The sequence below is a fragment of the Oratosquilla oratoria genome, chromosome 7, assembly GCF_046742065.1.
Source record: "Oratosquilla oratoria isolate Oo_2021 chromosome 7, ASM4674206v1, whole genome shotgun sequence".
In the NCBI taxonomy this organism is placed as follows: Eukaryota; Metazoa; Arthropoda; class Malacostraca; order Stomatopoda; family Squillidae; genus Oratosquilla; species Oratosquilla oratoria.
The window spans coordinates 22,345,324-22,371,740 of record NC_134783.1 but is presented as its reverse complement, the minus strand read 5'-3'; the positions used below and the strand labels follow the sequence as shown (position 1 = coordinate 22,371,740).

The following is a 26,417-nucleotide window of genomic DNA, read 5'->3' as shown; positions in this document are numbered from 1 at the left end:
GTACAAGGGGAGAAAGTGGCAGCAGACTGGAAGTGAGTATTAAGGGAGAGAGACTGGAGGAAATGGATAGTTTTAGATACTTTGGTGCAAATGTGGCGGGAAATGGAGGAGTGGAGGTGGAAGTAGAATGTAGCTTGTGAGAAGCAAGTAAATGCCTTGGGGGACTAAAAAATATAATGAGAAATAGACATTTGGGAATGGATGCTAAGAGGAGATTATATGAAGGAGTGATTATGCCAACAGCACTGTATGGAGCAGAAGCAATGCAGCAAGACAGTACATCCACAGCAAGTCTGCTTCACTTAATTGGCAACTGAATTCTCCCCTGAAACTACAGTGGGAAAAATCATAGGCAGCCAGTTCAGTGCCACATGTATAATTATACCAATCTTTAAGGAAGGCAGCAAGGCTTTGGCAAAAAACTATAAACCAGTGGTGCTAACAACACACATAAAGATAATTGAAAGACCAATATGAATCCAAAATTGTCAGCTACATGGAAGATATAGGAGCATTCAACAATGGACAGCTTGGCTTCAGAAAAGGAAGTTCCTGCTTTTCACAGCTGCTGACATACTGTGAGAAAGTACAACAGGAAATTCAAGACAGTGAAAACACATCATTTATCTCAACTTTGCCAGAACTTTTGATAAAATAGACCAAAGAATTCTCATTCACAAAATCAGAGCTCTCAAAATATGTGGCAAACTAGGACAATGGCTACATAGCTTCCTCTCCAACAGAGAACAACAAATAGTTGTACAGGGGGAACTGTCAGATACTAGCATTGTAATTAGTAGAATCTCTCAGGGCTTAGTGCTGGGTCTCCTGCTCTTCTTAATCATGATTGGGGACATAGATTAGAAACACTCAGCCATTACAACTTTCACAGATGACACTAGGATATCCATGAAAATCCGCTCACAACAAGATGTGCAGTTATTACAACAAGACTTGGATACGATCCTGAATTGGGCAGAGAAAAACAACATGGCCCTTATCAGGGAGAAGTTTAAGCTTATTCAGTATGGGAAATTAGACAACTTTACACATACATATACTAGGGGCTTTTTCCTCCTTACAAAGGAGGTAGCCAAAGTCAAAGGGATAAATTCATTTCCACCAATTTCATCCCCACATACTCCACTCCCATTCACCACCCCTCCCTCCCTCTTTTCTTAGCTCCTCCTGGATGATGGGTCATCCCTGTATCTCATCCACTGCCTTGAGTCAGAAGCAATGCAGAAAACTTTGCAATAGAGAAAACTTTACACACTCAACAAAATATATTTGTGGCCAGAAAGATATTGAGGCTAAGGAGGTTGTAAAAGACCCAGGGGTAAACATAAGTAAAGATGTCACTTTCTCACACACCACATCACAAAAATAATGTCAAAAGCATGGCAGCTATCAGACTGGATCCTATGGACTTTCCATACAAGAAGTGAAGAGTGCAAGCTAACTCTATGGAAATAATTAGTGCTACCCCATCTTGAATACTGCTGCCAACTCTGGTACATACATACATATACCAAGGCTTTTTCCCCCTTCCAAGGGAGGTAGCCAAAAAGGGAAAGGCATAAAAACACTCCCACCCATTTCATCCCCAAATACACTCCACACCCCTCCCACCCTTCCTCTCATCTGAGCACCTCCTGGATGACGGGTCATCCCTGCACCCCGCCCACCGCCCTGGGTCAGAAGCAGTGTCGCAAGACACAGTACATCCACAGCAACGCCGTTAATCGGCGACCCCCCCTCTACGTCCCCCTTTGCATATAAGGAGAGGACGGGGAGAAATCCCTTCGGGCTGCGTCAAAATTTACTCACACATACTACCCCGCCCATTCCTCCTCATGCAATCACAACATCATCCATATACAACCATTCTCCATTCACCTCTGTCTTCCGTCCTCTCCCTTCCTTCCTCAACAGACATTCCCCTCTTCCCCAAAGCCCCCTTCACCCCATCCATCCACCTCATCCTAGGACGTCCCCTCATGTTCACTCCTTCCACATCTGCCTTCCATACCTCTTTTACTAGTCTTTCTTCACTCATTCTTTCCATGTGTCCAAACCATCCTAATATTCTTTCATCAACCCTCTCTCCCAAATCCTTTTTCACCCCTGTTCTCCTCCTCACCTCCTCATTTCTCACTCTATCTAGCCTAGTAACCCCCGCCATACTTCTCAGACACCTCATCTCAAACACATTCAAACTCCTTCTCTCTTCTTCTCTTATGTTCCACGTTTCTGCCCCATACAGTGCTGTTGGCACAATCACTCCTTCATACAGTCTCCTCTTCGCATCTATTCCCAAATGTCTATTTCTCATTACACTCTTTAAACCACCAAGGCATTTACTTGCTTCTCTCAATCTACATTCTACCTCCACCTTCACTCCACCTTTTCCTGCTACACTTGCACCCAAGTATCTAAAACTATCCACTTCCTCCAGTCGCTCTCCCTTAATGTTCACTTCCAGTCTACTGCCACTTTCACCCCTTGTACATCTCATCACCTTATTTTTACCCACATTTATCTTTAGCTTTCTTCTATCACATACTCTCCCAAACTCTGCCACCAGCTTCCTCAATCCCTCCTCTGACCCTGCCACAAGCGCAGTGTCGTCCGCAAACAACAGCTGGCTCACCTCCCACTTTTCTCCATTTTCTTTAACCATCTCCAATCCCTGACTCACTACCCTAGCATTCACCTCTCGCACCACCCCATCCATGTATAAGTTGAACAGCCAGGGCGACATAACGCATCCTTGACGAAGTCCCACCTTTACTTCAAACCACTCACTCTCTCCATTTCTAATCCTAACACATGCTCTACTACTCACATAAAAACTCTTGACAGCTCCCAAAAGCTTTCCTCTTATCCCATAAATCTGCATAACCTCCCACAGTGCCTTTCTGTCTACCCTATCATAAGCCTTTTCCAGATCCATAAAAGCCAAAAAAACATCCTTCCCCTTTCCTATAGCTTTCTCACATATATGTCTTACCACAAAGATCTGATCTACACAACCTCTACCAGTCCTAAAACCACACTGTTCCTCACCAATTACTCCTTCTGTTCCTCTCCTAATCCTCTCAATTAAGATTCTCCCATAAGCCTTCCCTACTATACTCAACAGGCTAATCCCTCTGAAATTACTACATTCACACTTGTCCCCTTTTCCCTTGTAAAGAGGAACTATACAGGCACTACTCCAGTCCTCCGGTACTCTACCCTCTCTCCAGCAAACATTGAATAATCTTGCCAACCAGTCCACCATCACTGAACCTCCCTTTTTCAGACATTCTGCATGACATCCATCCAGACCAGGTGCCTTACCTGCTTTCATCATCTTTACAACTGCCTTCACCTCATCCTTCCTTATTTCTCCTCCATTCTCCTCACTCATCACTCTCATTTTCTTCGTATTTCCCACTGCAGCTATCTTTCCTTCCCTATCCTCCTTCACATTCAGCAACTCCCTAAAATATTCTGCCCATCTTCCCCTCACTGCCATCTCTTCCATTATCAACTCTCCATCTGTACCTTTTACCTTTTCTTCCCTACTTGATTCGCCTCCTCTTCCTCTCTTAATTTCTTTCCAAAACATCTTTTTATTACTTTCAAAATTTTCTGTCATACTCCTACCCCATTTCACATCTGCTCTCCTCTTTGCCTCCTTTACCTTTTGCTTTACTTCTCTTTTCTTTTCTTTGTACGTCTCATATGACTCCCCTGTCCTCTTTTGTAACCAATCTGTGAATGCTCGCTTCTTCTCTTCTACAACCTTCTTTGTTTCCTCATCCCACCATTCACTACCCTTTCTTCTATTTCCCCCTGTCCTTCTTGTTCCACACACCATCCTTGCACACTTTAAGACTCCCTCCTTGAACCATCCCCATTCCTCCTCCACACCCATCTCTGCTCTATCCTTTACTCCCTCCCACTCCTCCTTCAGCTTCTTTTCGTACTCCTTCTCCTTTTCCTTTTCATTCAAGGAGTTCACTCTAAGAACCTCCCTACCTTTTGTCCCTTTCCTCCTTCTCCATCTATCCTCCACTCTCAACTTACCTTCCACCAAAAAATGATCTGATATTCCCCCACCCTCTCCCCTTAGCACATGTACATCCTTAACTCTTCCTATCATAATCCTATTTACCACTACATAATCCATTAAAGGTCTATCTACCACCCTTCTCTCCACCACCCTCTCCCATGTGTACTTATGCTTGACTTTCTTCCGAAACACTGTATTTGCTATCATCAACTCTCTTTCTAGACACATTTCCACCATCAACTCTCCACTACGATTCTTTCCTGGAACTCCACACTTCCCAACCACTCCATCGATTGGACCATTTCCCACTCTAGCATTAAGGTCTCCCAGTACTATTACATTGACATTTCTTCCTAAACCCTCTATGCACTCACTTAAATCTATCCAAAAGGCCTCCCTTTCTTCCATGCTCTTCTCACTGCCCGGCCCATATGCACTTACAAAGACCCACATCTCCTTTCCCAGTTTCACCTTCATCCACATTATCCTTGAGGAAACCTCTTTCCACTCCACTACCCCTTTACCTATCTCCTCACTTACTAGAATAGCCACCCCTTCCCTCCCTCGCCCTCTCTTCACTCCTGATAACCTCCCACTTACACTCCCAAACATACACTCACCCTTCCCTTTCAACTTAGTTTCACTCAAAGCCAACACATCCAACTTTCTTCTCACAAACATACTACCTATCTCTTCCCTTTTACTCTCATCTGTACCACATCCACGCACATTAAAAGACCCAAACCTTAGGGTGCTGGCCCGAGGCCCGCCAGCACCCCTTATGCCTTTTCTTTTCGATTTAGGAAGTTGCCCCTTGGGGCTACAGGGAGAAGGATGCCTAGTCCCTCTCCCCGTCCCTTTCTTCTCGCCTCTTACGATCCAAGTGGGAAAACTTGGTGGCAGTATTCTTTTCCCCCACCAACTCTGGTATCCCCCCAAAAATATTCAGAAACAACAGAGCTGGAATGCCTACAGCAATCCCTCACAAGCAAGATCCAAGGTATACAACACCTTAGCCATTGAGAGTCTTGTAAAACTACATCCATACTCCCTCCAAGAGCACAGAGAAAGGTACATCATTATCTATACTTAAAAGATTTTAGAAAACAGGGTCTCTAATGTTAACATCACAGAAAAGACCCACCCAAGAAGACAAAGGCTGTTATCCCAAGACCACCCTGGGAACATCTACAAAAATTAGGACCTTGACACACCACAATTTCACTTACAATAGAACACAACTCTTCAACTACATCCCAGCAAAATTCAGGAACATGAGTGGTATATCGCTCAACACCTTCAAACTCTGGTATTACTAAGGAAGTGCACATCTACAAAAAATACCAATACAAAATTAAATATTAATTTGGTAAATATTAATACATCAACATAATAGCTATTTTTCTTGGCAGAAAAAAAAAAAAAAAAATTGCTTAAAGCAATACACTACTGAAAAGAGCTGTGATGTCAGCTTCAAGATGCCATGTTTATGTCATCTCTCCAGTCCTGAACAATTGATGTTACTAAGGAAGTGCACACTTAAACGATATATCAATATAAAATCAAATATTAATTTGGTAATTTAAAGTACATGAACATAATACCTGTTTTTCTTGGTGGAAATCAATAACAAAAAAACATTGCTAAACTGATACACTACTGAACTGAGCTGTGACTCGAGCTTCAAAATGCCATGTTTGCGTCATCTGTCCAGTTCCATATGATCATATCATTCCCTGACTATGACAACCCTGATGACCTCTAGGTATGCTAAATGCATACCCCCATAGGAGGTTAGGTTAGACTAGACTAATTTATTAGACTTCCCTTAGTTTGTCTTCCACAATAAACAAAAACAAACATGGTATCTTGAAGTTTGCCAATGTGCAAGTTGTTGCTATTGCATCGCTTTTAACAACTTTTTTTGTTATTGACTTCTGCCAATAAACACATATATTACATTGATGTATCATAATTTACAAAATATAAAATTTTCTACCACTATATTGTTTAGATGTGCACATCTTTAGATTTGCCATACAATCACATCATTCCATGATTACGATGACCCTGATAACCTTTAGGGATGCTAAATGCATACCCCATAGGAGGTTAGGTTTAGATAGGTTAGACTAGACCAATTTATTTGTCTTCCATTTGTTTGTTTTCCACAACTAACAAAAACAAAGTAAATTTTTAGAAGTGCATAACTATGCAATATACCAACAGAAAATTAGATATTGATTTTGTAAATTATAATACATGAATGTAATATACATTATTCTTGGCAGAAATCAACAACAGAAAAAGTTGTTAAAAGCTATACACAAACAAATGTAGCCACTTCCACTGCTTGAGATACCATCTTTGTTACGGTAGATGCGTAGGTTGAAGAAATTAAAGTATGATAAATTTGTCTATTCTAACCTATCTAACCTAACCTGCATTTAGTAATGCAATACCTACAATTCTTGAGGCCATCAGGGTTGTCACTGTCTTTGATCTCCAAACCTATCAAAACAAATATGGCCTCTAAAGAAGTTGACACAACTTCGATTGTACATAGCTTTTAGCAATGTTTTCTATTATTGATTTCTGCCAAGAAAAATATTTATTATATTGATGTATTATAATTTACAAAATTAATATTTAATTTTCTATTGCTATATCCTATAGATGTGCACTTCTAAAAAAAAAAAAATACCAAAAACAATCATGGCATTTTAAAGCTTACTGATGTCTGAGTTGTCGCTATAGTATCACTTTTAGCAAATTTTTGGTTACTGATTTCTGCCAATAAAAACTTATTACATTGATACATTATTATTTACAAAATTAATATCTAATTCTCTATTGCTATATCATATCGGTTTAGCACTTCTTTACATTTAAATTGACCTAAACACCACTTGGCCCTACCATAGGAGCCTTTAAGGACAAACTCGATCAGTGTTTTTAACCCATTCTACTCCGATGACAAGATGTCTTGTCATTTGGTCAAATAAAACAAAAAATCATAAAACACCAAAATGTTTGATCAAACACCAGAAAAATATGACGTCAGTCCTCGCTTCGCTGCGAGCGAAGCGAGGATTGACGTCATATTTTTCTGGTGTTTGATCAAACATTTTGGTGTTTTATGATTTTTTGTTTTATTTGACCAAATGACAAGACATCTTGTCATCGGAGTTGAATGGGTTAAAAAGTAAGTAAGTGAATGAAAGGAGACATTGATGATGAAACTGCGGAAATAGAAATTGGAAAATATTTATTAATCCATATCTTATGATTGGAGTTGAGATGGGAGCACTATAAGAAGAAAATCTTAACCTCCCATGTAATTGAAATATGTAAACTTGGATGTATGGTTGGCCAAGATTCCAGAGACCAGACCAACCACCCATACCTGGATACCCAAGGTACAACATCCAACAGCCTACTACACTGGACCATAGAGGGAAGAGAGCTGGCTGGCCTTTTTGAAGATCCATCTCGATAACTGATGAAACGAATCTCAAGGTATTCAAGGTATAAGCCTAAGGTGTTACATTTGTAATTGGGCATATGTATGAGCAACGTGTTTAATTTAGCTATAGACATAAGAAACACCCAGTAAATCGTAGTCTAGATAGAACTATGTCATACAACCGGAAATACAAAATCCGTGCACTCACAATTGCATTTAGAAATAAAATGCAGACGTCGGTATACTAATGAAGAGTAAAGACCATCTTAAAATGCTGTTGATTCAAGTTGATGCCGATTGTATATATTTTTCGTTTAAGTTAACGTTTGAAATAAGTAAAACACAAAATATATTATCTCTAATATGTAAACAAATTCTAAAACAAATTCATTCATTGTGTGCAGACATCCTTGTCTTCTTGTTATAGTTCAATAGATTATACACAGTTAAGTTATACAAAAATAATACGACAGTTTTTATCTCCATCATTCTGACAAACAGCTGATATTGTAAACAACCAGTGTCTCACGGTTCGATTGTTGTTTAGTGAATGGGAATGTTATTTAATCAGTGCTGTTGCATCTTATACTAAAATCTAAATAAAAGCATTAGAGAAAATGTCTTTCTCTTTTGCTGGAGCAAGAGTTGTTGGGTGTCGGTTTATATTATCACCTCATACTTTATATCTTTCATCATCGTTAAGATGTCGCAGGTAAATATGATTATGATATATGTGACTATATTCATACTAATTGCAAATACATATTATTACTGACATCCAAAACAGCTTGGTTACATATGATGAATAACATATAGTGTAATGCCATATGATATGAGTTTTTAGAGAGAGATTCGGAATCACGAGAAAACTGTTCCTACTACATTGAAACGATATTGTTATGTAACCACCCATGCCAGGCGTATGGGAGCTTGTTAATTGTGAGGATTAAAAGGGAATAGAGGGAGTAATTGGGGAGAACTGTGCGGGTTTAGGAAAGGAGGAGGGTAATTGATGTCTTTTGTTTTGTGTATTTTGAGGTGTATGAGAGTTAACAAAAGTATTTAAGATGTGTTTTGGATCTATGGGATAGGGGAGTCTGTTAAGGGTAGTAGCAATGTTAACATTAGTGGAGCTAGTGTAGGGATAGGGAATAGAAAGAGTGAAAGGCTTGAGATTATGGTAATGGTGTGTCAAGGTTGTATAATGTCACCATGGATGTTCAACATGGACTGGTGATGTGAGAAGCAAATCATTAACTTCTCACATCACCAGTCCATGTTGAACATCCATGGTGACATTATACAACCTTGGCATACCATTACCATAATCTCAAGCCTTTCACTCTTTCTATTCCCTATCCCTACACTAGCTCTACTAATGTTAACATTATAATGTTAAATGTTAATGTTAAATGCAAGGGTGATAGGCATGGGTTTGGTCTTTGGAGCTAGAAGGAGGTGGGAGGTGATCCAATTATTTTTTGTGGATCACACTGTACTTGTAGTTGAGCTAAAGGTGGGACTGAAATATTGGGAGAATTTGGGAGGGTATGTGAGAGAAGAAAGTTGAAAGTAAATGTGGGAGAGAGGTGGCAGTAAGTTGGAGGTGAGTTTAAAAGGAGAGAGGCTGGAGAAAGTAGAGAGTTTTAAGTAGGGTTGTATGAAACTAGGAATGGAGTAAGAGTTGAGATAAATTATAAGGTAAAGGAAACAAGTAAATTTTTTGGGGAAAGAAAAGTATCATAAGGTATCTATGAATAATAAAGAGAAGATATTAAAAAAAGGTGATTTTGCCCATGACCCTGTATGGAGCAGAGACTTAGAATTTAAAGGTGGCAGAAGGGAAAACCTGTAATATATATGTGATGAAAAGCTCAAGATATATGGTAGGGGGTTATAAGGATGTACAGAGTGAGAAACGAGGTGAGACATAGAGCAGGAGTAAAAAGAGGACTTACATATTAGGTTGAGAAAAAGTACTGGCATAATTTGGGCAAAGGTAAAGAATGAGAATAGAAAGACAAGTAAAAAGTTTGTAGAAGGTGGAGATAGATGGAGTAAACTTGAAGGGAAGACTGGGAATGAGGGGTATCAACAGGATAAAAGGATTATTGGGTACAAGAGGAATGTCTGTTGAACACAGAAAGAGGCAAAAGATAAGTGTGTGTGGAGAGTGGTTGCGAATGGATGAAAACCTGACATGGCCCAAATGGATTTCTTGTTGTCTGCTCTGTAATTTTTTTAGTTCATGAGGTGGAAGGGCCATGGTGTAATGAAATGGTGAGGGTAAACCAGTCTCAGATGGTAGGCCCTGCTATGGCACAGTGCCGTACAACAGTGTCCTCTGACTCAAACACTGAACAGGAGAAAGGGATGACCCTTCATTCATAAGGAGCTAGGATAGTAAGGACAATAAATAGGGTTTGGATGGGTGTGGTACTGGTGAAGGGTTGGCATATACTTTGACTAGGCCATCCCACTTATAAGTGGGAAAGTGCCTGTTAGTATACACTCAGCTTTTGATATATATATATTAGGAGCACAGAGAAAATCCAGTGACTTAGAATAAATTTGAGTCCCCCAACTATACAATCATGGTATATCACAGTCCTTGGTAAATCTGATGTTAAGTCACAATAAATATATTAAATTTATTATATTTATCAGACTGATGTCCCCCACCCCTTCTTTTGTCTGTTGAATTGAGGAATGGGTGTATGTATGTACAGAAATGATTTGGGACTTGAACACTCCTTCAGAGGTCAAACAGCTATGAATTAAAAAATCTTTGAACTCAAACACAAAAATGGTTATATCATATAGCACAGCATCTACACATATGGTTTGACTGAAAGATAGTATCCCAGATGATTAACCATTTTCAAGGAAGGAAATTGTAAGAAATAATTATATTAGTGTACTGTATATGTTGAAATTCAGACAAAACTTCAGCTTTGGAACTCGGACTTATAGACCTCAAGCAGCCTCTAGGAATTGATTAAATTTGTGTTCTGTGGGATGTGTACTTACTGTTGGAATTTTGTTGCCATTCTCATAATGTTTTGCAGTTTATGTTCATCATTTACAATTTTCCATTCTAGATCATATCATCTCTCAAATAGTATTAGTCTCATTTGGAATCATTTAATTTCTGAAGAGTTGGAATTTTTTATAGAAAGAGACCAAAGTTTGTTTTTATTTTGATTACTATTATTAAAAAAATAAATAAATTACTTGAGGATGGTCTGCTATTCTGTTGTTAGCTTTTTTTATGTCATTAGAGATTTAGCTCAATGAAATCTTATGCAAAATAGATATCTTTTGTATTCATTGAAAGCTAATAATTTACTTATGTAGACTTTTCTTTGTGAAATGTGAATTCTTTATGACCAACAGATTATGAATTTACATTTCAATTTGCTTTGCAGTGATGATGTGAATGGCTTTAGAATATATACACGGACAGGAGATAAAGGAACATCGAGTCTCTATACAGGTGAAAGACGGCCTAAGTCTGATACAGCATTTGAAGCTTTAGGGGCAACAGATGAGTTGTCTTCACATATTGGGTAAGTCATATTATGCAGGGGGTCCTCAAGTTACAATGGAGTTCTGTTCCTACACAGTTACCTTCCCTGGTGATTGCTTTCCTTTTCTTCAATGCACTGCCATCAGAAGAGTCTGCCCTATGCTTGGGAGTCATAATGAAGAGCAAATTTCCAGAAAAGTAACACAGACAAGAAAGCAAATGATTATTAGTAATCCAAAATAGTGCCTTCTTCCTCAGTATCTCGCCACTGCACTCACCAATGATTTCTTTGTATTATAGATTAGAAAAAAAAGAGGGAAATGTACAGGGACAAGCACTGCCAGCTTCATAACCACAAAATGGTGGAAGTCAAGACCATCATAAACTGAGGACTCCCAGTACACATTCTCATGCAATTTTTTATGCATTAATTGTTTATAAGATGATAGGAATTCTTAAATATAATTGGAAATGGCATCTTTAAAATCTAGGTTATATAAGTAGATCTTGATTAAGTTTTAGTATTGCTTAAATCATGTTGAAAAAAAAAACATGAATTAGAAAGGAATATGATTGAAGACTAATTTGTAGACCAAGAAGAAAGTTGTTCACTTTCAACTTTTACAACTCATTCTTTTTGTCACCCTCATTAAATCTCTCCTGTGCCATTTCTATGATTCCTTCTTATCAGTGTGATATTGTCCCCAAGGATGGAAGCACTGGTTATTGATGACAATATACAAAAAGTATACCAAAGGCTTTTTCCCCCTCACAAGGAAGGCAGCCAAAAAGCAAGGGCATAAAATCCACTCCCACCCATTCCATCCCCACATACTCCCCTCCCACTCCCCCCCTTCCGTCCCTCTTATCTTGGCGCATCATCCCTGCATCTCGCCCACTGCCCTGGGTCAGAAGCAGTGTCGCAAGACACATCACATCCACAGCAGGGCCACTTCATTAAATTGGCAACCCCCCCTCTCTATCCCCTCATGCAGAAAAAAACAAGATGAGGGAGAAATCCCTTCAGGCTGTGTCAAATTATTTTTCCACATTTACCCCACATCCCCCACCATCTTCTCTTGTCCTTCCTCAACAGACATTCTCCTCTCTCCCAATGCCCCTTTTACCCCATCCATCCATCTCATCCTTGGTCGGCCCCTCACATTCACTCCCCTCTGCCTTCCACACCTCTTTTACTAATATTTCTTCATTCATTCTTACCATGTGTCCAAACCATCCCAATACTCTTTCATCAATACCATCTCCCAACTCCCTTTCCACCCCATTCTCCTCCTCACCTCCTCGTTTCTCACTCTATCCAGCCTAGTAACCCATATCTTACTTCTCAAACACCTCATCTCAAACACATTCAAACTCCTCCTCTCTTCCTCTCTTATGTTCCATGTTTCTACCCCATACAGTGGCTACCTCCCTTGTAAGGGGGGAAAAGCCATTGATGTGTGTATGTATGTATTTACCTAATTGTAGTATACAGGAAAAGAGCAATGCTCATTGGGTTCTGTCTCCTATTCTCTAAGTTTCTAGACTCAAATTCATGTACGGCTCCAACTTAATCTATATCTTTGATTTCCAATTATCATATTTAGATTTTAACCTGTATATTGTTTGAGCTTGGGTTATATCACCTTCTAAGCTATTCCATATATACATCTATAGGGAAGAATTGCCAGTTGTCTGTCCCAATGTGAAAAAGTAGGAGTAAATTGTCAAAGAAAGTTATCTACAAATAGAAAATACAGACCTGTGAAATTCCCATGTGTCCATGAAATTGTATGTATTTAAGAAAAAAACTTTCTAGTATCACATGCCTTCCCATACTGTCACTAACTCCCTTAATCCCTCCTCTGACCCTGTCACAAGCACAGTGTCATCAGCAAACATCAACTGGCCCACCTTCCACTTTTCTCCATTTTCTTTAACCATCTCCAGTCCTCTGCCCAGTACCCTCATCTTTACCCAATGCACCACCCCATTCATGTACGCATTGAACAGCCATGGTGACATGACATGTCCCTGATGCAGCCCCACCTTTTCCTCAAACCACTCACTGTCTCCATTTTCCATTCCAGCACAGGTTCTAGTATTGTCATAAAAACTCTTGACTGCCCTTAACAGCTTTACTCCAATCCCATATATCTGGAAAACCTCCCACAGTCCTTCCTGTCTACCCAGTCATAAGCCTTTTCCAAATACATAAAGCCCCTAAAAACCTCCTTACCTTTTCCTAAAACTTTCTCACACATCTGCTATACCACAAAAATCTGATCCACACAACCCCTACCTTTCATAAACCCAAACTCTTCCTCATCAATTACTTCTCCTGTCCTCTCCTAATCCTCTCATTTAAAACCCTCCCATAAGCCTTCCAAACTACATTTATCAAACTGATTTCTCTGAATCTACTACACTCACATTTGTCCCCTTTTCCCTTGTAAAGCAAAACTATACTGGCATTCCTCCATTCCTCTGGCACATTACCCTCCTTTAGACATGTATTAAACAACCTCACCACACAGTCCACTATTATTGTACCTTCCTTCTTCAGATACTCCACATGACACCTATCTAGCCCAGGTGCCTTATTTGCTCACATAATTTTCAGAGCTACTTGTACCTCATCTTTGAATTTTGAAACTTTGAAAAGCTGAAAGTAAATGTGGGTAAAAACAAGGTGATGAGATGTATAAGTACAAGGATAGAGGATGGCAGTCTAAATAGAGAGAGGCTGGAGGAAGTGGATAGCTTTAGATATTTGGGGTCGCATGTGGCAGGAATGGGAGGAATGGAGTTGGAGGTAAATTGTAGATTGATAGAAGCAAGTAAATGCCTTGGGGGACAAAAATGTGTTATGAGAAATAGGCATCTAGGAATGGATGCAAAGAGGAGATTGTATGAAGAGGTGATTGTGCCAACAGCATTGTATGAGGCAGAAACGAAACTTGGAATTTAAGAGGGGCAGAGAGGAAAAGTTTACATCTCTGTATATCACCACATCTAATTTGCTCTTAAATTCTTGTATTGTTTTTGCACACACTGTTGTTTCGTCTAATATGTTCCATACATCCACCATTCTGTGGGGAAAGCTGTTCTTTTTCAGGTCTCTTCTATAACTATCCTTTTTGAGCTTCTTTCCATGTCCTCTTGTGTTTCTCTTATCCCAATTTAGTAAGTCTTCTCTATCAAGGACTTCTATACCTCTCATAATTCTGGAGATGGTCAACAAGTCACCTTTTTCTTGTCTTTGTTCCAGAGTCGGTAATTCTAGTTTTGGCAGTCTGTCTTCATATGACAGTTTGTGTAGTGTTAGGGCCATCTTTGTAGTTGCTCTCTAGATTCTCTAGGGGACAGAGAGGAAGGGTTGCCAATTATGGGAAGTGTCCTTGCTGTGGGTGTACTGTGTCTTGCTACATTGTTCTGACCCTGTGCAATGGCAGGATAGATGACCCATCATCCATGAGGATCTAAGATGAGAGGGGGGAAAGGGAGGTGGATGGGAGTAGAATGGATTGGAGTAGGTATGTGCTTTTGACTTGGCTACCTCCCTTATAAGGGGGGAAAAAGCTCTTGGTATATAGATAAATAGGCAGAAAAAAATCAGCACATGTATAGTCTTGTAACTGTTACTCATATTAATTCTTTGGTGTTCTGGATTGATATTCAATGCATGAGAACTTAATTCATTTGTGAAAACAACAGTCCTCCAAACCATGGGAGGGAGGACTACCCACTCCCATACCCACTCCCTGCTTGATTGCTTTACTTCCTTGCAACTTTCCTCTTTTTTTTTTCCCAGACCCCACACACATGCCTGAAATATAGGGGGATATTTAGTATTCATAGAGGATGGGGTCAGCTTACATACAGGACCATAATTATTATGACCATAGTAATGTAGAAGAAGATATACTGTATTGTGTTGTGGTTAAGGGATTGTTAGTGTGGGGGCATTGTAGTTTAAGGTGTTCTGTGACCTGTGTGGTAGTTGCATCTAGGGCAGTATGAATCTGTTGTCAAGCCTATTCTGTGTTGGTACTGTTTTAACACTGGAATGTGTTTTAAGCACAGGTGTGTCAGTATGGTCCTTTTTTTCCGTGAGGCTTATGTCTGGTTGTTCTCATTGGAATGTTGAGTTTGGTAGTCTTTCTTGAAGACTTGTTTACATACATACATACATATACCAAGGCTTTTTCCCCCTTCCAAGGGAGGTAGCCACAAAGGGAAAGGCATAAAAAACACTCCCACCCATTTCATCCCTAAATACACTCCACACCCCTCCCACCCTTCCTCTCATCTGAGCACCTCCTGGATGACGGGTCATCCCTGAACCCTGCCCACCGCCCTGGGTCAGAAGCAGTGTCGCAAGACACAGTACATCCACAGCAAGGCCGCTTCATTTAATCGGCGACCCCCCCTCTCCGTCCCCCTTTGCATATAAAGGGAGGACGGGGAGAAATCCCTTCGGGCTGCGTCAAAATTTACTCACACATACTACCCCCCCATCCTCCCGCCCATTCCTCCTCATGCAGTCACAATATCATCCATATACAACCATTTTCCACTCACCTCTGTCTTCCGTCCTCTCCCTTCCTTCCTCAACAGACATTCCCCTCTTCCCCAAAGCCCCCTTCACCCCATCCATCCACCTCATCCTAGGACGTCCCCTCATGTTCACTCCCTCCACATCTGCCTTCCATACCTCTTTTACTAGTCTTTCTTCACTCATTCTTTCCATGTGTCCAAACCATCCTAATATTCTTTCATCAACCCTCTCTCCCAAATCCTTTTTCACCCCTGTTCTCCTCCTCACCTCCTCATTTCTCACTCTATCTAGCCTAGTAACCCCCACCATACTTCTCAGACACCTCATCTCAAACACATTCAAACTCCTTCTCTCTTCTTCTCTTATGTTCCACGTTTCTGCCCCATACAGTGCTGTTGGCACAATCACTCCTTCATACAGTCTCCTCTTCGCATCCATTCCCAAATGTCTATTTCTCATTACACTCTTTAAACCACCAAGGCATTTACTCGCTTCTCTCAATCTACATTCTACCTCCACCTTCACTCCACCTTTTCCTGCTACACTTGCACCCAAGTATCTAAAACTATCCAATTCCTCCAGTCGCTCTCCCTTAATGTTCACTTCCAGTCTACTGCCACTTTCACCCCTTGTACATCTCATCACCTTACTTTTACCCACATTTATCTTTAGCTTTCTTCTATCACATACTCTCCCAAACTCTGCCACCAGCTTCCTCAATCCCTCCTCTGACCCTGCCACAAGCGCAGTGTCGTCCGCAAACAACAGCTGGCTCACCTCCCACTTTTCTCCATTTTCTTTAACCATCTCCAATCCCTGACTCACTACCCTAGCATTCACCTCTCGCACCACCCCATCCATGTATAAGTTGAACAGCCAGGGCGACATAACGCATCCTTGACGAAGTCCCACCTTTACTTCAAACCACTCACTCTCTCCATTTCCAATCCTAACACATGCTCTACTACTCACATAAAAACTCTTGACAGCTCCCAAAAGCTTTCCTCCTATCCCATAAATCTGCATAACCTCCCACAGTGCCTTTCTGTCTACCCTATCATAAGCCTTTTCCAGATCCATAAAAGCCCAAAAAACATCCTTCCCCTTTCCTATAGCTTTCTCACATATCTGTCTTACCACAAAGATCTGATCTACACAACCTCTACCCGTCCTAAATCCACACTGTTCCTCACCAATTACTCCTTCTGTTCCTCTCCTAATCCTCTCAATTAAGATTCTCCCATAAGCCTTCCCTACTACACTCAACAGGCTAATCCCTCTGAAATTACTACATTCACACTTGTCCCCTTTTCCCTTGTAAAGAGGAACTATACAGGCACTACTCCAGTCCTCCGGTACTCTACCCTCTCTCCAGCTTGCATGAGGAGAATGGAGGAGAAATAAGGAAGGATGAGGTGAAGGCAGTTGTAAAGATGATGAAAGCAGGTAAGGCACCTGGTCTGGATGGATGTCATGCAGAATGTCTGAAAAAGGGAGGTTCAGTGATGGTGGACTGGTTGGTGAGATTATTTAATGTTTGCTGGAGAGAGGGTAGGGTACCGGAAGACTTGTTTAGTTTATTAAAATAAACACCATGTGAGGATGGAGCCTTTATTTGTATGGCATTTCACTCATTACAGCTTTTTTAAATACAAGATCATGATACACATGACTGAGATTAAATAAAAGGATCAGGTCTGGGTGCAGGAAAGGTTAAGGAGAAGGTGGATCGCTTGTCTGGGTGCAGGACATTAATTCACTGCTGTTGAACCGTAACAGATAAAAAAGGGAGAAAAAGAAAATAAGATGGAAAGATAATTGTCCATGAAGGATGGTTGAAGACAATGAGGTGAAAAAGATGTGGAGGGAACTAGGGATAGCTTTTTAAATTTCTGTTGGCAATTGGAAGCAAAGGAATCAGGTTGGGTGAGATACTGAACATGCCTCTATTTTGTTCAATTGTATTGGATCCTTGGATGATAGCTGCTTTCATACATTTTCTTCAAATCTTATCAGGCTGGTGTACCAGTAGTTCTGCCTTTTCCCAGTCCATCAGGTGGTTGCTATTGTTTCTGTGTGCAACACATACAGTGGTGACGTCATGACATAGATTGTAAGGATGTTCTTGGATCCAGGTTTTCAGCTTGCATGATCTTTCCCCACAATAGGACTTGCCACATCCTGAGCACAGAAATGTCATACCAATAAAGACTCCATCCTTATTTCAATAGACTTATTGGGAACTGCCATTTTCATATGGCTTGTTTAGTTATTTGAGTGAGTACAGGAATACCTAGCTGTATGTCACCTTACTGTCTGATGCTTTGCAAATTTGACAATAAAAAAAAGTTGGGAAAAACTTCAAAAGTACAACATCTGCCCTGTAAGTATGACATGTGTGACTTGACTGGGTATGGCCTTCTTCACGTGCTTGCACAGTATCACCCCAGCTGAGCCGACACAACAATATCAGCCCCATTCAGCCCTGCTCAGCTGCTGTTAGACAGTATCACACACACTTGACAGAGGTGTGTTGGTGAGATTTGTCCCACAACATCAATACATTACCTACTGCACAGTTTGAACTTGGTAAATACTCACAACACCTAAGTCTACTGAAGGCAAACAACCACACAAGTTGCTGGACTTAGTCACCAAGCTGAAAATGATATGCAGGATAGAACAAGGAACATGTGCATCAGATATAGCTAGAGAAATGAGTTACATCAGTCTACTATTGCAACAGTGTGGCAGCTTAGAGTTGCTGTAAAACATTCAACACCCCACAAAGTTGGCTGTGTGTGTGTGTGTGAAGAGTATTTGGTTGTTTTCTTCAGAATTCATTGTGTAAAATTTTTGGACTAAATGTAGATTGGGGGTGGGTTTGTGGGTTAGTTTTAAATTCTTATGCCTAGGAAGATACTGTAAAATACTTCATACCCAAGTGGGGTGTTTGTGTGTGATTTTTTTTTTTTTTCAAAATTAATTGTGTAACATTTCAAGACTTAATGCAAATTGGGGGATAGATTGTGGGTTGGTTTTCACTGCTTTTAGTGTTTTTGAGCTGCATTGTGGCACTTCACACCCATTAAGGGTGTCTCTGTGTTTCTATGGTGTGTTTTACTGTTTTGGTAACTTTCTGTAACTTTTTTTGTATTTTTGGAAGGTTGAATAAGATAAGAGTAGTGAGGTGGTGGAAGGGCAGTGAGTGGTGGGATGAGGAAGCAAAGAAGGGTGTAGAAGAGAAGAAACAGGCATTCATAGATTGGCTACAAATTAGGACAAGGGAATTGTAAAGAGAAGGGAAGTTAAGCATAAGATAAAGGAAGCAAAGAGGAGAGCAGATGTAATATTGGGTAAGAGTATGCCAGAAAATTTTGAAAGTAATAAAAAGATGTTTTGGAGAGAAATTAAAAGAGGAAGAGGAGGCAAATCAAGTAGAGAAGAAAAGGTAAAAGGTGCAGATGGAGAGATGATAATGGAAGAGAAGGCAATAAGAGGAAGATGGGCAGAGTATTTTAGGGAGTTACTAAATGTGAAGGAGGATAGGGAGGGAAAGGTAGTTGCAGTGGGAAGCGCTAAGAAAATGAGAATGATGAGTGAGGAAAATGGAGGAGAAATAGGGAAAGATTAAGTGAAAGCAGCTGTTAAGATGATGAAAGCAGGTAAGGCACCTTGGTTGGATGGATGCCATGTAGAATGTCTGAAGAAAGGAGGTACAGTTATGGTGGACTGGCTGGTGAGGTTATTTAATGTTTGTTTAAGAGAGGGTGGAGTGTCAGAGGACTGGAGGAGTGCCTGTATAGTTCCGCTTTACAAGGGAAAGGGGAACAAGTGTGAGTGTAATAGTTACAGAGGGATCAGCTTGTTGAGTGTAGTTGGGAAGGCTTATGGGAGGGTCTTGATTGAGAGGATTAGGAGAGTAACAGAGGGAGTAATTGGTGAGGAACAGTGTGGGTTTAGGAGAGGTAGGGGTTGTGTAGATCAGATTTTTGTGGTAAGACAGATATGTGAGAAAGCTATAGGAAAAGGTAAGGATGTCTTTTGGAATTTTATGGATCTGGAAAAGGCATGGTAGACAGGAAGACACTATGGGAGGTACAGCAGATATATGGGATAGGAGGAAAGCTGTTAAGAGCAGTCAAGAGTTTTTATGAGAGTAGTAGAGCTTGCGTTAGGATTAGAAATAGAGAGAGTGAGTGGTTTGAGGTAATGGTGGGACTTTGTCAGGGATGTGTTATGTCGCCCTGGCTGTTCAATCTATACATGGATGGGGTGGTGCGAGAGGTGAATGCAAGGGTAGTGGGTCAGGGGATGAAGATGGTTAAAGAAAATGGAGAAAAGTGGGAAATAAGCCAGTTGTTGTTTGCTAACAACACTGCACTTGTAGCAGGATCAGAGGAGGGATTGAGGAAGTTAGTGACAGAGTTTGAGAAGGTGTGTAAAAGAAGGAAGCTGAAGATAAATGTGGGCAAAGGTAAGGTGATGAGATGTACAAAGGGAGAGAGTGACAGCAGGCTGAAAGTGAGCATTAAGGGTGAGAGACTGAAGGAAGTGGATAGTTTTAGATACTTGGGTGTGAATGTGGCAGGAAAGGGAGGAGTGGAGGTGGAGGTAGAATGTAGATTGAGAGAAGAGAGTAAATATCTTGGTGGATTGAAAAGTGTAATGAGAAATAAACATCTGGGAATGGATGCTAAGAGGAGGTTATATGAAGGAGTGATTGTGCCAACAGCACTGTACGGGGCAGAAACATGGAACATATGAGAGGAAGAAAGAAGGAGTTTGAATGTGTTTGAGATGAAATGTCTGAGAAGTATGATAGGGGTTACTAGGCTAGATAGAGTGAGAAATGAGGAGGTGAGGAGGAGAACAGGGCTGGAAAGGGAGCTGGGAGATGGGGTTGGTGAAAGAGTATTAGGATGGTTTGGACACATGGAAAGAATGAGTGAAGAGGTGTGGAAGGCAGAGGTGGAAGGAGTGAATGTGAGGAGGCATCCTAGGATGAGATTGATGAGTGGGGTGAAAGGGGGATTACAGAAGAGAGGAATGTCTGTTGAGGAAGGATGGGAGAGGACAGAAGATAGGGGTGAATGGAGAAGGGTTGTGTATGGATGATGCTGTGATGCATGAGGGGAGTGGGTGTGAGATGGGGGGTGAGGAAATATGTATGCGAAAAAATTTGACGCAGCCCGAAGGGATTTCTCCCTGTCTTCTCCTTTTCTGCATGAGGGGATGGAGAGGGGGGTTTGTCGATTTTATGAGGTGGCCTTGCTATGGATGTGCTGTCTTGCAACACTGCTTCTGACCCAGGGCAGTGGACAGGATGCAGGGATGACCCGTCATCCAGGAGGTGCCAATATAAGAGGGAGGGAGGAGGGTGGATGGGAGTGGAATATCCGAATATGTAGGGAATGGAATGGGTGGGAGCGGTTTCTATGCATTTTTCTTTTTGGCTACTCCTATGTAAGGGGGAAAAAAGCCTTTGGTATATGTATGTATGTATGAATGAATAAGATAAAAAACCTTAGAATTCTTTTAATCTTTCTTTTTTCTAAAGTGTAAAGAAATGTTAAAGTGTGATAGGGAATGACTGAAATTAAAGCAATAACCATTTGTTTGGGCCAGGGACACCCCAGAAAAAAATTAGGGGGACCTAGAATGCATCCTCCCCTGTACAATGTAAAATATGCCTTGCAATCTGACATTTCTTTAACTGACTGGTGTTATAGGCACACAACCCTATTGGAGATGTGGAGATGTTTTGTGTATTCACCTTGTTGTATTTTATGGGACAAGAGCTAATCTCATAGTGACCCGTTTTTGTATCTCTCCACATCCAGTTTATTCTTAAAATCTTGTATAGTTTTAGCACTCACTGTTTCCACGTTTAGTTTGTTCCAGACATCAATCACTCTTTGTGGGAAGCTATTCTTTTTCAAATCTCTTCTGTAGCTGTCCTTCTTTAGCTTCTTTTCGTGTCCTCTTGTTTCTCTTCTGTCCCATTTTAATGAGTCATCTCTATCAAGAACTTCCATCCCTTTCATAATTCTGTAAATAGTCAACAAATCACATATTTTTCTTTGTTTGTATGTCATATTTGAGAGTGTAGATGCCATTTTTGTTGCTGCTCTTTGAATTCTTTCTATTTTTTTTTTTTTTTTTTTTTTTTGCCAGGTGCCCATAGTGTCTTATCAGTGCAACCACTATTTTCTTTACCTGCTCTCTTAACCCCTTCAGTACAGGTCAAAATCTCGTGGGCAGCATTAGCTGCCAGATGTGCGATGTTGCGTCATAATACTTGCATTATAAAAAATAAAGTTACTGCTGTATTGCTCGTTCTCTTTCAACCATAGAAAATATGATGAAGCCAGTTTACAGAGTATGGGGGTCACGCAGGTACAACTACAATGTATATAATCAAGACGCTGACATCGGCATCCTTGCGTACCCACTTGCTCCTCATGACGCCTATGTAGGCATCATCGTATCAAAGGGGTTAATTTTCAGAGCTACTTTTACCTCATTTTTTCTTATTTCTCCTCCATTTTCCTCTCCCATCACAGTCATTTTCTTAGGTTCTCCCACTGCTACCACCAACCTCTCCCTGTCTTCCTCCACATTCAACAGCTTTCTAAAATACTCCACCCATCTTCCCTTTACTCCTCTTCCATTAAGATCTGTTCATCTGGGCCTTTTACCTTTTCTTCTCTACTTGACTTGCCTCCCTTTCCTCTCTTGATTTCCTTCTAAAACATCTTTTAAATGCTTTCAAAAAAATTTCATACTCCTCCATTTTACATCTGCTCTCCTTTTTTGCCTCCTTTATCTTTTGTTTTGCTTCTCTTCTTTTCTCTTTATACCTCTCACTTTTTTCTCTCATCTTCCTTTGCAACCAGTCCCTGAATGCTCGCTTCTCTTCTACTATCTTCTTCATTTCATTATCCCACCACTTGCTACCCTTCTCCATATTGATTTTTTTTTTTTTATTCATATCAATTGAGAAGTCAATTGATAAGAGTAAAAAACGAAAATGTATTTCCTTATTAGTTTGAATAGCTTTTAGGGACTCAGATGAAATTATTATTATTTATTTATTTATTTATTTATTTTTATTTATTATTATTATTATTATTATTATTATTATTATTATAATTATTATTATTATTATTATTTTTTTTTTTGTAGTAAGGCTTTAGATATAGGTTTATGAATAAGGTATGTTAAGATATAGATTATCAGATTTGAAATATATTGCATCCTCAGCAGCTGTAAATGGCTATTTTATCTTTCCAGTTTGGCCAAAGAATTTGCATCGGAAAAAAATCATGAATATGTGGAGCAGCTAGAGAGAATTCAATGTATACTTCAAGACATTGGAACCCTTGTAGCAACACCAAAAGCAAAGGTGAAATGTAAGGATATATTTAATGTTCTCTATGTTTTGTAGGACTTAGATTTGTTTCTTAATTTACTTTGTGTATTATGGTGTCATGTATATATGAATAAATTAAAGATAAATAGATGCTACAATTTCGAGAATAGTTGTTTTGCATACTTTCCTGGAAATAATATCTTGTCTACATGTCACCAGTTCTGTAGGTTTTAGGCATCAGCTAGACAGGAAATTTCATTCAGGAAGGGCAGAGGCAAGGAGTTCTGGAGCTCCCAGAGTCTCTCACAGTAACCTGATCACTGAAGGACATCTTGTACCATTATTTTTTCACTCAATAGAAACTAATAATGAGGACATGCAAGTGGTAGCCTGTGAGGTATATCTTCTCATCTGCACATCTTCAGAACCTGTCAATACCCTCACCTCCAGCTGGGGGTATAGCCCTGAGACAGGATGGTAATAGGTTTTCTGAATCAGCCCAGAATTTCTTTCCATCAATTTCAATTGTATTTCTTCCACCTTTTCACATAAGGGAAGCTGACAACCAGTGACTGCTACCCTCCTGATCTGATAATCTGAGGAGATAGAAATGATCCCACATTTATATCTATATATATACCAATAGGCTTTCCCCCTTATAAGGGAAGTAACCAGCCAAGGCATGCACCTACCCCCACCTATCCCACTCCTGCCTATCACCGGTTTCCCCATTTATCTTAGGTCCTTGTGATTTAAGGGTCATCCAAGTCCCCTGCCCACTGCCAAGGTCAGATGCAATTCGCCAAGACATAGTATATCCACAGTAGGGTCCACCACTTCATTTACATGGCAGCCTGTCTTTCTTGTTCCCCTGATGCAAAAATAGAGAACACAAATAGAAATCCCTTTGGACCATATAAATTTATTGTCCATTCACAACCATTCTCCACTCACATCTATCTCTTGCCTTCTCCCTTACCTATTCAACAGACATTCCCCTTATATTCAAAGCCCCCTTCACTCCATCTATATCATTCCTGGTGTACCCCTCATATTCACTCCATTCACCTGTGCCCTCCACATTCTTTTAGCTAGTTTTTCCTCATTTTCTCCATATGCCCAATCCATCACAGTATTCATTCATCTACTTTATCTGTCAGTTTCCTTTCTACCCCGACTCTCCTCCTCATTTCTCACTATCCATCTTGGTAACACCTACCATACTTCTCAAAAACTTCATCTCAAACACATTTAAATTTTTCCTGTCTACCTCCCCTATATTCCAAGTCTCTGTCCCATACAGTGTTGTGGGCACAATCACCCCTTCATACAGTCTTATTTATGTATCCATCCTCAGGTACCTATTTCTCATGAAACTTTTCATTCCTCTAAGACATTTACTTGCTTCCCTCACTCTATAGTTTACCTCCACCTCCATTCCCCCATTAATGTTATCCACTTCCTCCAACCACTTTCCTGTATGACTTACCTCCAACTTACTGTCACCCTCACCTCCTGTATATCTCATCATCTTGCTTTTACCCACATTAACTTTCAACTTCCTTCTATTGCATACCTACCCAAACTCCATCACTAGCTGCCTTAGACCCTCCTCTGATCCAGCCACAAGTGCAAATTCATGATCAAAGAACAATTGGCTCACTTCCAACTTCCTTTAGCCTCTCTAACTATCTCTAACCTTCTGTCCATCACCATCCTGTACATCCCCATCCATATACACATTGAACAGCCATGGCAACATAACACACCCCTGGCAGAGCTCAACCTTCATTTCAGACCACTCACTCTCGCCATTCCCAACCTTACTCATGTAAAAAAGAATTGACTACCCCTAACAGCTTTTCCCATATCCCATATATCTGCAGTACCTCCCACAGTGGCTTCCTGCCCTACAATAAAAGGTCTCTAAATCCTTAAAGGCAAAAAACTTCTCACAAACCTGCCTTACCACAAAAATTTGATATATGCACCCTCTACCTACCCTAAGCTCACACTGCTCTTCACCAATTCCCTCTGTTCCTCTCCTAATCCTCATAGTTAACACCCTCCCATATGCCTTTCCAACTACTCTCAACAAACTGATTCCTCTAAAACTACTATATTAACATTTGTCCCCTTTTCTATATGCACTCTCCTCCAGTCCTCTTGCATGTTCCCCTCCCTTAGGCACACATTAAACAACCTCATGCGAATCCACTATAATTGTTCCTCCCATTGTCATACACTCTGCATGACACCCATCCAATCCAGGTGCCTTACCAGGTTTCATAATTTTCAATGTTTCTTGTATTCATCTTTACCTATACCCTTGTCATTTTCTTTTCTCATCACTGTCATTTACTTAGCTCCTCCTATTGCCTTAATTGATCCCTCCCCAACCTCCTCCACATTCAACAACTCTCTGAAATACTCTACCCATCTTCCCCTTACTGCTTTCTCCATTGACATCTGTCCATCAGCACCTTGTAACTGTTACTTTCTTTTTGACTCACCCCCTTCCCTCACTCTCTTCATTTCCCTGTGAAACATATTTTTATTATTTTGAAAAAATTCCTGTCATACTCCTATTCCATTTTACATCTCTCCTTTTTGCCTCCCTCACCTTATGTTTTCCTTCTCTTTTCTTCTTGTAACTTGTGTGCTTCCCTGGTCCTATCATGCAACCAATCAATATATGCTTGCTTTTTTTATTCTACTATATCCTTCACATCATTCCACTATCTTTCTGTCTATTCTTTCCCATCCTTCTTATCCCACATACCATCTTTGAATACTTTGTCACTTCCCTCTTAAGATATACCCACCCATCTTCTGTTCCTACTTCCTTTATCTCCCTCATCACCTCCCATACTTCTCAGCCTTTCCTGCTATTCCTTCTCATTTTCCTTCTTGTTGAATTTGTTAACTTTCTGTGCCTATCCACCTCCTACCATTCTCTTCTTCTACTTTTCCTCCACTCTCAAATTTCCTTCTGTCAAAAGTAATCTGACACTCCCTCACTCTCTCCCCTGAAAATATGAATATTCAGAACTCTTCATATCCTTCCTTTTGATACTAGTGCATAGTTCATTAATGCCCTGTCAACCTTCATTCCATCCACCACCATTTCCCATGTTTATTTATGCTTGGTTTTCTTCTTAAACACAGTGTTTGCTATCATCAACTCCTTTATAGAACACATCTCTAACACCATCTCTCCTCTAAAAGTCTTATCTGGCACCCCAAAATTCCCTACTACTCCATCTAATGGCTCACCCCTACTCTAGCATTGATATCCCCCTGCACCATGCATTTATTTTTCTCCCAAAAGCATTGAGCACTCACTTAAATCTGTTCAAAAAAGCCTCCCTTTCTTCTTCATTTTTCTCACTACTAGGTCCATATGCACTCACAAAAACCCAC

At 40.3% G+C, this 26,417-nt stretch overlaps 2 protein-coding genes across 2 annotated transcripts in view; one reads left to right on the top strand and one right to left on the bottom strand.

Moving 5' to 3' along the window:
• The window catches only part of LOC143026997 (beta-secretase 1-like), a 54,098-nt gene extending 46,126 nt beyond the window's left edge, over window positions 1-7,972 (bottom strand). The window contains exon 1 of the mRNA XM_076187815.1: window positions 7,738-7,972. The gene's annotated coding sequence lies outside the window, so the exon portion shown is untranslated. The remainder of the gene's footprint in view (window positions 1-7,737) is intronic.
• Window positions 7,973-8,027: 55 nt separating this feature from the next.
• The window catches only part of LOC143026998 (corrinoid adenosyltransferase MMAB-like), a 38,911-nt gene continuing 20,521 nt past the window's right edge, over window positions 8,028-26,417 (top strand). Inside the window, exons 1-3 of the mRNA XM_076187816.1 lie at window positions 8,028-8,241; window positions 10,958-11,098; window positions 22,916-23,034. Coding sequence (XP_076043931.1) covers window positions 8,147-8,241; window positions 10,958-11,098; window positions 22,916-23,034 — 355 coding nt within the window. The 5' untranslated portion in view covers window positions 8,028-8,146. The remainder of the gene's footprint in view (window positions 8,242-10,957; window positions 11,099-22,915; window positions 23,035-26,417) is intronic.